General features: G+C 39.6%; 1 protein-coding gene across 16 annotated transcripts in view; it reads right to left on the bottom strand.

The window, feature by feature from the left end:
- The window catches only part of obscnb (obscurin, cytoskeletal calmodulin and titin-interacting RhoGEF b), a 70307-nt gene extending 60359 nt beyond the window's left edge, over nt 1-9948 (bottom strand). For 13 of the 16 annotated variants that reach the window (XM_088085626.1, XM_088085627.1, XM_088085635.1 and 10 more), the window contains exons 1-8: nt 9737-9947; nt 6441-7536; nt 2832-3101; nt 2385-2645; nt 1141-1446; nt 780-1046; nt 478-584; nt 64-232 (exon numbers count right to left, since the gene is read on the bottom strand). In XM_088085626.1, coding sequence (XP_087941752.1) covers nt 64-232; nt 478-584; nt 780-1046; nt 1141-1446; nt 2385-2645; nt 2832-3101; nt 6441-7527 — 2467 coding nt within the window. In that variant the 5' untranslated portion in view covers nt 7528-7536; nt 9737-9947. Of the gene's footprint in view, nt 1-63; nt 233-477; nt 585-779; nt 1047-1140; nt 1447-2384; nt 2646-2831; nt 3102-6440; nt 7537-9736 lie in introns of all 16 variants that reach the window. The other 3 variants (XM_088085640.1, XM_088085641.1, XM_088085643.1) reach the window with 2 other exon arrangements.
- Between the last annotated feature and the right edge of the window lie 2289 nt (nt 9949-12237).

The raw sequence follows: 12237 nt of genomic DNA, 5'->3' as shown, positions 1-12237 counted from the left end.
CAAACCATGGCTGCTGAGTTTGCTTTGCCATAAACTGAAACTGTACTTTTTTGATAAGCTTACCTTTAAGACTGAGTTGCAAGGACATTTTGTCATCAGCTAAAACACACTCGTAGATGCCCACATCTTCCTCTGTGACATTGTGTACCATGAGGATCCTCTTGCGGTCGATGATCATATATTCATACTTCTTTCCAATTTTCACCTCCCGCCCATTCCTCATCCAAACCACCTGAAGAAAGACACATAGAACAGATGGCCAACACAGACATGATAAATTAAAAGGTATAGTCAAAGCAGAAAGTGTATGTTGTACTCTAACAGAACTACTGTTACTTTAGTATTACAAGTAGAAGTGCTTGTGCTAACAAGAACTTAAATACAAGTGTTGGTAGGTAGGTTTTCTATCCCTGCATACTTGTAAAGATAATAGGGACATGCAAACTAAAAGTAAAGACACATGATCCCAACACAAACCTGTGCATCGTAATCCGACACCTCAGCAGTCAGCTGAGCAGTGGCTTGGGCACTGCAGACCACCACCTCCAACATATCTGACTTGTTGGTGAACCTAACAGGAGGAGCTAAAAAAAACAAATGCCATGTAAGACAGCAATATTGACTTCAATTTCACACAAAAAAACAGTAAATACCAAACGCCTTCAATTAAAAACAAAGCTAAGAAGATTTTAATACAGAAAAGCAAATGTACTTTAATGTATTTATTTGATAAAGACCATTTTTCCCTGCTGATAATATATGTGGCTGTGAGTACGTACCCTTCACAGACAGGACGCAACTACTTTGTGAGCCTCCACCCACAAACTTGATCTCACTTCCATTCATTTCCATGGTCACGACACGGATCATCAGAGTGTGTGTGTTCTTGGACCTGGTGATGAGGAAGTCGGCTCCACTGCGCAGGAGGCGGCCGTTTAGAGACCAAAAGCCGGAGCAAACAGCAGACAGCTCCACAGAGATAGAGAACTCTTCACCGGAAACTGCAGCACTGTTCGTCAGGCCTTTCCTGATTTCAGCACTGGGTTCTGGAGAAAACAGGCAAACCAGACATCAGAAAAGAAGACTTTAAATCATATGAAAACAAACCATAACTATGTGTCACTGAGACATTAGTCTCACCCAGGTAGAAGGTTCCAGGCACCTCCAGGTAAGGACTCTGGCCAAAGTCATTCATAGCAGAGATCCGGAATTGGTAGGTGGCCTCTTCTGTGAAGCTGCAGATGGTGACCTCTGTAGAAACGATGGTTTCTCCAGCGTTGCACCTCTGCCATGTCTGAGTGCCAATCTTCCTCCTCTCCACAATGTAGCACTTGATGGGGACGGGGCGGTCACTGTCAGGAGGACACCACTGGATGGTGATGGATGAGTCAGTCTTGTTGTGCACCACAGCGTCGACTGGGGGATCAGGAGGATGCTTCCTTGCAGCTAGAGCAGAAAAAGTGATTATTTATATGATCAGATGAGAATTGGACGAGTGTAGAAAATCATAAGAGAAATTATACAAGACGTCCGTTTCTTTTTATTTTTTGTATACCTGGGTTTTACTCTCTCACTTGGTGATCATTCTTATCAATAATAATTAGACTTTGTTTATCAGCTTAATAACTGTGATGCTTTATAAATTCGTCGGGACTCAGCTCCATGTAGCAGTACAACAGAGTACACTGGGCTTCACAGATCAGCCTCTAAACAGGTCAACTTGAACTCATTTTTAAAACAATTTAAAGAAATCAAAATCAAGGTACTCCAAAGCCACACAGCATATGTTAAGAAGCCTGTTGTAACATGGCTAAAGTGTGTGTTTAAAGGTGAAAACAAAAATGATTACACCTAAAATATCTGTGGTAATTGTCCATGTTGTTTTGAAAACTAATATATGAAAGTACTGATTTTCATTTCTCTTTTACATTTGATAAATGTCACTATGCTATTGGTTGGCTATCTAAGCTGACATTCTTCCACTATTTGCATGCTACTGTTTTGCAAGTGGACCTTCACTGCATCTTGGGCTTTGCGCTGCTCAAGACAATTGTGATTGGTTTAGAGAAATGCAAACAGCCCAGAGCATTTTTTTTGCCTACATCAAAATGGTAATGGATGCTTTGAGAGACCTTTTGACATATGTTGTTAAAAAAGATGAAAAACAGCAGTGTGCAGGGCTGTGGCTGTCAAAGCTAAAAATAATATAACAGATTAAAGAACAACAGAATTCAAGAAAAAAGGAAAATTAACAAACGGCATCGAATGAAGCCTGGTTTTGTTCATTCCTGTGTTGATTAAACACTTACTACATTCTCAACCATCCTGATCTTGAGTAAGTCAGCACAAATGCAATAAATCTAAACCCATGCTTTCATCCTCACCAGTGACTGTGAATCGAGTGGAGGTCTTGCAGTCTCCAGCTACAAAGGCCACTTCTCCTGAGTCATCTGCCTGGCAATCTCGAATCGTGAGTGTGTACTGTCTGAGCACGCACGCAATGCAAATACGGGAGTCTTCCTTCAGCTTCTCGCCATTTCGGGTCCAGTAGACATCAGGGCAGGGATGTTCCAGCTCCACACAGAAGATGACAGTGTCGCTGACAGGAACTACTGTCCTCCGGGGAAGCTTCTTAGTAATGTTGCCTGGGATAGGAGAGGAGGTAGATGTCACATAAAGAAACTCAGTCTGTAGCATCGCGGATACATTGACTCCATTGTTAATTTCCTAACTTTTAGCATTATTAAGGACACATTTATTCCTCTTGACAACAGTAATGCATGCACACAATACAGCAAGAAACAAAGACAGAAAATAAGTCTCAACCATACCCAGGACAGTGAGCTCAGCCACCGTGCGACTGCCCTCTTTCATCTCGCAGATATAAACACCATCGTCGTTGGTGGTGACATTGTGTATGGTGAGACGACGCAGGGTGCCTTCCTTCTCCATGAAATATTTGGCACTTTGCTCCAGCCGCGTTTCCTCCATGAACCAGCTGGTCTGGGTGGAACTAACAGGCACCTCACACATGATTGTTGCTGACATTTTCTCCTGAACCTCCACATCCTGCAGCTTCCTCCTGAATGGCACTTTGGGCTCTGACACAATGAAAAATAACAGAATGTTAAGTTTACACAGCCAGTTGCACAATTTTGCATACATGCATGTCAGTCTATTAAGTACAAAATGCAGCATGTACTGTAAAATCAACGATTTCGCTAACGTTATTAATTTCCCTGTGATATCTAGTTTAGACTAGAGTAACAAGGAGAAACTGGAAACTTGCTTGAGATATAATTGAACACATTGGAAATTTAATGTGCGTATATTTTATGCACCAAGATTTGAGACTTGACTATTCAAAAACATTTTCAAAAATCAATTTCAATAATCTTGCAGGACAATGTGAGCAAACATATCTGAAAATATAGCAAATGAAATATAGGCTTTTTGGTGGTTAACTGAAACCTTGGTTGTTCAAGCCAAGGTTTTACAGTTAAACTGTTGTGTATTGGAAGATATAACACTTTCAGAATACTCTACTCAAAGTTATGAGTGCTTATAACTTTCAGAGAATCATTTTAAAAATGTTACTGAGAATTGTTTATGTTTACCTGACTTCATCAATGTGAACCAAAGGTTTCCCTTTTTCAGTGGAGGTTACAGAGTATATCCTGTACATTTCACCTACTTCTCCACTTTCACTCTGCGCTCTGCAACGTAAATGACGGTTACAAACTATATCCATATCCATACTTTGGATCCAGGCCAACAGTTTAAACTTAGGGGTCAAGTGTTGAATGAAACTTCACTCTGAGATATGGGAAAAGTCCACTGAGGTCAGTAAATCACTCAAAGTACTCACATAAAAGAAATAAATCTAGGATTTAAAATATTAAATTATTATTAATTATTTGCTAAATTTCTTGTACCTTACAGACGATAAGTGAGCTGTTTTCATATTGGCAGTGGATATTTTTAATAACAGCTGCACAAAAACACTGTCATATATTAGACAGAATCAAAGTTTATCATATGCTGTAAAGTCCTCTGAGGCAAACTGTGATTTGTGATCCTGGGCTTTATAAATATAATTGAACTGAACTGAACTGAACTGAATTTAAGGCTACACAAAGTGCAATGTTTTTGTATATTTTTTGAAAAAGAATACCCATCCTTTGTCAATTGCTTTTGTACTTTTGTATGTATTAGAAGTGACAGACAATTCAATGTAATTGTGTACAGTATTTGTTGTTCACATTTATTTTCTATTCACTATATTTTCCCTTTTATTCTGTGCCATATTTTGTGTATTCATTTTGAAATGGATATATCGTCAACCCCTAAGAGTTCAAAATGTATATTTTCCATCGCAAAGTTTCCATTTAAATCCTGCAAACTAACAACCTGCAAGGCAAAGACCAAAAGTATCTATTTTCCTGCCCCAGCAATAAACAGGTACATCAGCAGCACAGCCCTCATTATCACACATACCGACACAAATCTACAACCCTTCAGTTTCTTCCCTTGGGCCATTTTCTTCCCATGGGAAGTCTCACTTGCAGTGGTGCCAATGTGCTGCAGTGAGTGAGTGACCATCTTAGCATCTGTGAACTACTCATCACCAGCAGAAAATAGATGCAACACAACACCCTTCCTTCAGAGTATGAGCCAGACTTCAACCTTGTTGTGAAAAGCCACACTTATTTTGAGAGGTTTAAATGAGGCTTTGATAGAGTGATTTGTATAACACTGTAAGTAGTGCAGTGAGTTGCCGACATTGAGTTTTTACTAACTTATAGCTTATTTCTCAGTGCCTTATACCTCATTTTTTTAATATATTAAAAACACATAAATGAGCCACACTGCTGTACTGGAGGACATGTGTCTTCTTTAGGATGGACGTTGGCACTGCAGTTTATTTTGAGTGAATCCTGTATACACCATCCCTGCTGTTATAAATACCAGTAGAGCATCAAATGTGTATTAATATGCAGCTCAAAATAGTCTCCAACAAATGACTATTCACTCCTGTTTGAGTCATGCGCAGTACTCAGTTGTTTTAGGAAATTATTTAGCCTGCATAGTATACTGTGTATTTGTAAACCGTTTTTTAAAATATACTATATGTCTTCAGTGAGGCGGCATGGGCATGGTAGAGAGGTTGTGTTAAAGGTTCAGATACGTATGTATGTTTTCTTTAATGTATAAGAATTGTTGTGTTTTCGTTACTTTAAAATGAGCTGTTTATATCAACATAGGGGACGTGTACTTGTGTACCGAGATCACCATGTTGCACTGGCATGTTTCTACAGTGGCACAGGACGGACACACAAAACGTTTGCCATCAAGTTTTAACATCAGACACGGTAATTAGCAGCCCCTTTGAAATGAGCAGCATTGGAAACACCCAGATTTTTACAAATGATTTACCAGTTTAATTTACAAGTTCCTTTTGTTTAGGAGAGGAAGAGACCTGCGATAATCAGCTACCAATAAAAACCTCCTGAACATCTGGATCTCAGGTTGTCAGAAACAAGAGGTTAGCACACTTTAGCTGGTGCCAGGCTAATGGCCAGTCTGCATCGTGCCAAACAGCATTGCAGAAATGCTGATTTGTAACTTGAAACTTCTCCATTAAGTGTTTTCACCGATTTTATAAGCCAGTATTTCTTTTTGGAGAGGAATAGACTGCACATAATATGACTCCCAGTAAAATACTGTGCTAGTGGCAAGGGTCCGACAAGCCTTACAGTATTGGAGGATCACTGATTTGTAACGTGAAATTGCTTCATCCAGTGTTTGTTCTGGGGAGGAGAGGAACTCTGTGGATAATTCAGCTCAAGGTAAAAACCTCTTGAACATGAGCACACATTAAGCAATCAGAGAAAAAAAGGTAAGCACACATTATGTGCTATGCTAACAGCCCGTCTGCGATGACCCAAACAATACTGGAAACACTAATTTATAATGTATAGCTGCTTCATTCAGTGTTTTTACCTAAATATCCTGGTCCATTTGTTTTAGAGAGGAGGATACCTCTACAGATAATCCAGCTCTCTGTAAAAAAAACCCCTGAAAAATAAAAACTGAAGGAAATCTAACAGAGAGAAGTTTCAGCTGGTTGAAACCTGCAATCCTCACTGCTAGATGCCTCTAAATCACTGCTGCTTTACGCAACAAATTTATATATTGTTGGTTGTCCTGGAATTTATCAATATAAATAAAACAACAGACCCTTGATTGGATTATGCTGTAAATGCTGGATATAAAGTGAGTCCAGGGTGACAGCCTCTGTGATGTCATATGTGCTGACAGAAGAAAGATACTTTATGAACATGTCTCTAATGATAGCTTACTTGTGGAGTATTATCTTAAATGTGTACATAAAATTTATCACTAGGTATGTGGCATTTTTTAAGTCATGAGCATCTTACCTTTGACTGTTACCAACACAGCACTGTAGGTCTGCCCTGCCATATTGGTTGCGTTGCAGGTGTAGAGACCATTATCGCTCTGCTTGCAGTACAGGATCTTGAGGATGAAGTTCTCAGCTTGGTCCTCATAAATGACATGCCTGCGGCCCTCGCTGATGTTTGTTCCATCCTTCCTCCAGATAATGTGTGGTTTAGGGTGACCCGTCACAAAGCAGCTGAGTTTGGCATGTTTGCCTTCAGTCACCGTGCAGGTACGAGTAAACACACCTTTGGGTAGCTTTGCCAGAGCGGATGCCCTCAGCTCATGTTCCAGACTCAGAGAAGTCATAGTATCTGTGAGGCTGGAAGTGGTGGAGGAAGAAACGGAGGATCTGCTTTCTTCAGTGCGATATATAGAGATGTCCTTCTTCATTTCCTCCTTGCGCTTTTGTAGGTGAGAAAGGAGGGAGGTGTTCTTGTCTGCAGACAGGTGGCGGGAATCGTGGGCATCAACAACAAGCGCTGCAGCAGCGTGCGCACGGCCAACGGTGTTCTGGGCCCTGCAGGTGTAGGTACCCCCGTCCAGGTTACGCACACTTTGGATCTTTAAGGTGCTGCTGTCACTGTCGGAAATAATCTTGATCCGGTTAGACTCCCCCAAGTAACGCCCATCTTTCTCCCAATCAAAGTTGGCCTCGGGGTAAGCTACAACCCGGCAATGGAAAACAACATCGCCTCCCAAACCTACACGAGCAGATGTGGGCTTAACCATGAAAGCAGGGGCCCTCTGAGCCATCTCTGTTGGCAGGGCCACTTTGAGGGTTACAGCAGCATAAGCTTCCCCGACGTTGTTTTTGGCCCGGCACATGTATTGGCCACTGTCCTCCAGTGTTAAGTCATAGATGGTCAGGCGGTACACATCTCCATCGTCCACGGTCTTGAAGCGTCCCCCAGATGTCAGCTTCAGCTTGTCCTTTTCCCAGGTGATCAGTGGAGTCGGGCTGCCGACGATAGTGCAGCTCAGGGTGGCATCTTTGCCTGCACACACTGAGAATGCCTTTGGGCGGGTGAGAAACCTGGGGACTCCTCCGAACAAGTTTGGATCCATTGTTTGTTCCTGTAATCAAAGAAAAGCAGAATATAACAATACAGTACCTAACAGGGGCTTACAAAATAATATGCAACATTGAACAAAACATTTCACATTCTTTTAAGCCCTTTTAGTGATTTTCATGGCTGTCAAAAAAGCATGGTAGTAGTTTGATATAGTTTGCTGTTGGCTACCAAACACTAAAATCATTTTCAGTAACTCATTTGGGTATTATTATAAATAACTGCAGTTTTACAATTGAATTTGATAAAGGTTTTAGGGGGGAAATATTTCTGATTAACTGTAACAAATTAGGTTATATATTTTTAATGTTTATAAAAGCTTGTGTTAGTTGTATTACTTTCTGGCCTCACATTTAAGAGACAGGTCACTGCAAAATCACAGATATGTATTTTTAGTTTTACCTTCAGCACTATTTGTCACTATAGATTGTTTTGGTTTGAGTTGCCGAGTATATAAATATCAGCCGCAGAGGTGTTTCTGCCTTCTCTTAAATAAAATGCAAATAGATGACATTCAGCTTGTGGTGCCCAAATACGTCCACAGAACTTGTGAGTAGTAGTGATTTTTTTTTTTTTTTTAACCAAAGTATACATACAAAGCATTGCAACAGCAGTTAGTGCTCCTGCTGCGGCTAACCCAGGGCTGCCAGCAGTGACTGCCACTTCAGCACCCACACCCAGAGCGGGTGGAAATTGTTGGTATTCTCGCCAAAAATACCAGCAAATGCCATCTGAGGATGAGTGTCTTTGTTGCCAAGAATGGGACGTCAGTAGGTGTCAGATAGGTACAACGCCCATAAAGTCATCGGGTGAAAAATGTTTTCTGCATTTCAATATACAACAACGCCAGAGGGTCTTCTTTGAAGTGTCTGGGTTTATTTCCAGAGCACATAACTTACAGTGTTATGGATCATTCAATGGTAGCTCGTTAAGACTACCGACAATAACAAATAGCAACAGCTATTTAATAGTTCAATACTGCCAGCTCACCTTGCATCACTGAGCAAGGTAATGTTAAAGCCCGGCCAAGGAGGATGCCATTATTGTTAACATATCGTGCTGTCACGAGCATGAGCCTTTAATCCATGAGCTGATACACGCATCCTTCTGCGCAGTGATGTGGTTGGTGGGTGTAGTTCAGAGGAAAGAAAATAGTTCGAACATGAAACTGCACACAATAAGGTTTGTAGATTATGATTTCTGAAAGAGACATTACTGTTGAGTTTGTTTTTATTTATTTTTTGGTGCTTTGAGCAGCATAAGCCGAGTGTCATCTAGTTACATCATATTTAAGAGAGGGCAGACATCTCTGCAGCCAATATCTCCAACAATCTGCAACTCACACCAAAGCAATCTAGATCAGTAAATGGCACTACAGGATATAGGAAAGATATGCAATTTGGATTCTGGGTTGAACTTTCCCTTTAAATTACAAATAAACCCTGTCAAATGCACCCACACCACTGTGGGATGTGACAGTGTGTTAAGTGTACTCTATAAATATGTTCTGCTATGAAAATAGACATAAATCTACAGTCCAGATAGGCATATTTATGGCTGGCAGTTACAGTGTCAGCTAACATAACTCTGCCCTGGCCTTGCAGAAATTCATCAATGAAAAGACTGAACTTCACGCATGCCATGCGGCCTGTTCAATAAAAAGGTAGTTTAACAACACAACAAGAAACAAATTCCCCCATAACAAGGTCAAATAGAGCAGATATGTGCCTTTCAGAGAGTGACATTTGCTAGCTTTGTCACCTCTGTCGCTTGAACTGCCTGTCCCAAAAATAACCTCAGCTGTCAGACCCCGTCTCTGTCCATTGCCATTTGTAGAAGCGAAAGGGATATCAGCTGTTTGATAAAGCTCCCACTTCAGAAACATACTCAGTGTCTATAGGCTACGTTCACTACAATGTCTGAAAAATCACATTGAAATGTATATATAATAATTTATAAGTTGTTTTAAAAAAGGCTAAAACTTAAGCAAACACGGTTGTTAGGACAGCTAAATCACATAATGTTATTGGCATTGTAGCTAACTTTTAGTAGCCATTGACTGTTACAGGTGTGAAAATATAGTATTACAAATACTAAGTTAGGTTTAAATTAATGCGAAAACTGCTAAAAATTTCGTCGACTTTCACGGTATAATTAAATATTTGGTGTTAATATTTTTTAAGCCTAAACATTAGTTTTTTCACCTGGAGTCTTCAGCCGCTCAGGTAAAACGGGCGCTGAATCATGTGGGCTAAAACGTCAGCTGAAGCTTTCCGGACTACTCCAAAATCAGTTTAGAAATCCCACCAAAAAATGTCTTCTTTGCGCTCAAATATCCTTGAAACGGTTGTAAATCCAGGATGGTGGAACATCCCCCCAGTCTCCTGCGGTGGGCGGTTGACTAGACTTATTTTTTCTTTCTTCTCCGGTACCTCATGATGTCAAATAGCTGACGTGCCTATTTTGGCGCAGCCTCCTTTTCTAAAATAGACTTGTCATTTGCGGTGGAGATAGCAGAGACAGGAGACAGGCTGCTGCTGCTGCTGGATAGGTCGGGACGGAAAGCGGCCCGGCCTGGCCTCTGCTGAGGCCACACTGCTGCAGGCTGCACACCACAGGTTAAGTCGTAAACAGCTCCTACTCTGAATACTACAGCTAAAATAGTTTACACCTGCAGAGTGAAAACTTCCAGCGGCGGTGGAAAGAAAATGAGTATTTTCACTAAAATGCTGATTTACAATTCAATTCAGTTCAATGTATTACTGTCCCGGAGGGCAAATTGTGTTGTACCAAGTGTAAAAACATACGGTTGAACTCAAGACTTACCTTTTTAGTTTGGCTTTTAATTGAACTCAACCTATTTATTGATTGACTGAATAGTCATAATTAAATAATGATACAATTTAGTCTGTTTTACTAGATGGTATATTATTTTATTGTCTTTTATATATTATTATTAGTGCCATTATCCTTTTATCTACTATTTAGAGTATTTTATTTATTTACTGTTTATGTATTCATTTGATTTTAAAGTATGCTGAGGCAGCATTCTGTTTTTACGCACCAGTGGCCTGGAACAAACTGCCAATACAAATAAGAGAGGAAACCTCTGTGGACAGTTTTAAGTAGCAGCTCAAGACCTATTTCTATGCTCTTGCTTTTAACTAGTCCCTTCGTCTAATTTTTTTATTACATATTATGGTTTTACTTTCTTAAAAATGTGTTCTATGCTTTATATGCGCTTTCATAATTTTACTCTTCTTGTTAAATATCTCTTATATATATATATACATATCCAGAGCTATGGTATACTTGTGTTATATCATGATTTTATTTTATTTTATTTTTATTTTATTTTTTGTGCATATGTACATATGTGAGTGTATGTATGTGTATGTACGTTGTATTTGGGTGTTTGTATGAGATTTTACATATATATATACGTTTGTTGTGAATTATTAGGTTTATATCTTGCATGTAAAGCACTTTGAGCTGGCTTTTATGTATGACAGCTATACAAATAATTGTAAAATTACAAAATTTATTTATTTTTATCTTTTATCTATAGGTTTTATCCTCTGGTGTTTCTTCATTTATGTTAGTGTTTCCTCAGTTCCTGGTTTTAATGAGTATTTTTATTTTAGTGCTTTGATTAATTAGAAAGTCTTGCTTTTTTACCCATGTGCCTGTGTGTGTCTTTGCCAGTGTGTGTGTGTGTGTGTGTGTGTGTGTGTGTGTGTGTGTGTGTGTGTGGGGGTCTCTTGGTTTTATTGTATTAAGCAATTTGTGTTACAGTTTTGTTTGTATAAAAAGTGACTGTTACTCTCACATCATCATCATCATCATCACCAATACTACAATTACAATATGTGCTGTTGCTGTCACCCAATCATCGTCATCATCATACGATAATACAACATGCTGTACTTAAGTGCAATAGTAAGGTACTTTTACTTTATTTGAGCGTTTCCACACCTCGTTACCGTTACCACAGTTGTTGTGCGAGATGATCTTGAGGTTGTGCCAGATTAAATGTGAAGTTAACATTTGCATTGGTGTTCTTGTCCATCAGCAGCTGGCCACCAAGACTCAACACAGCACATCAGAAATCCTTATCATGATGTTACAGTTTGGCAGAGTTGTAATCTGAACAAAAACCAGGTGGCTCTTGGAGCTATCATGTTTTGCAGTTGTGTCGAAGGATCAGTTGTTTCCTATTCTTCGTTTTAAATGTCAAGTGTGTAGGATTTAGCAGTGAGGTTGCAGATTGCAACAAAATTAATCTTCTCTCATATGCCAAGTGTGTCGGATACAACGGTGGCCAACGTGAAAACGCAAACAGCTTTGTTTAGAGCCATTGTTTGTTTTGCCCATTCTGGGCTACCGTAGAAACAATGCAATACGGCTACCCCGTGGATGAGGACCTGCTTCCTATCTAGATATAAACATCTAATTCTAAGGTAACAAAACACAACATGCATATTTTTCAAGAGATTTTACACTAATGAAAACACACTTATTTTATTCTCTTCCATTTCTGCCAATATATCCTCCGAAATTCTACACACTTTGCCTTTAAGTTACACTATTTTTACAGCTGATCTGATGTTTGTACTCAATGCACAAATTAAATTGATACCAATAATCTCATCAGACTGTGTATGACAAATTTACAAAACTGTCAGTGTTCCTAACTAATTAATAA

The sequence above is a fragment of the Plectropomus leopardus genome, chromosome 12 (assembly GCF_026936395.1).
Source record: "Plectropomus leopardus strain MGB_pleo_1.0 chromosome 12, ASM2693639v1, whole genome shotgun sequence".
In the NCBI taxonomy this organism is placed as follows: domain Eukaryota; kingdom Metazoa; phylum Chordata; class Actinopteri; order Perciformes; family Serranidae; genus Plectropomus; species Plectropomus leopardus.
The sequence above is the reverse complement of the archived record's forward strand: the minus strand, read 5'-3'. Positions and strand labels throughout refer to the sequence as shown.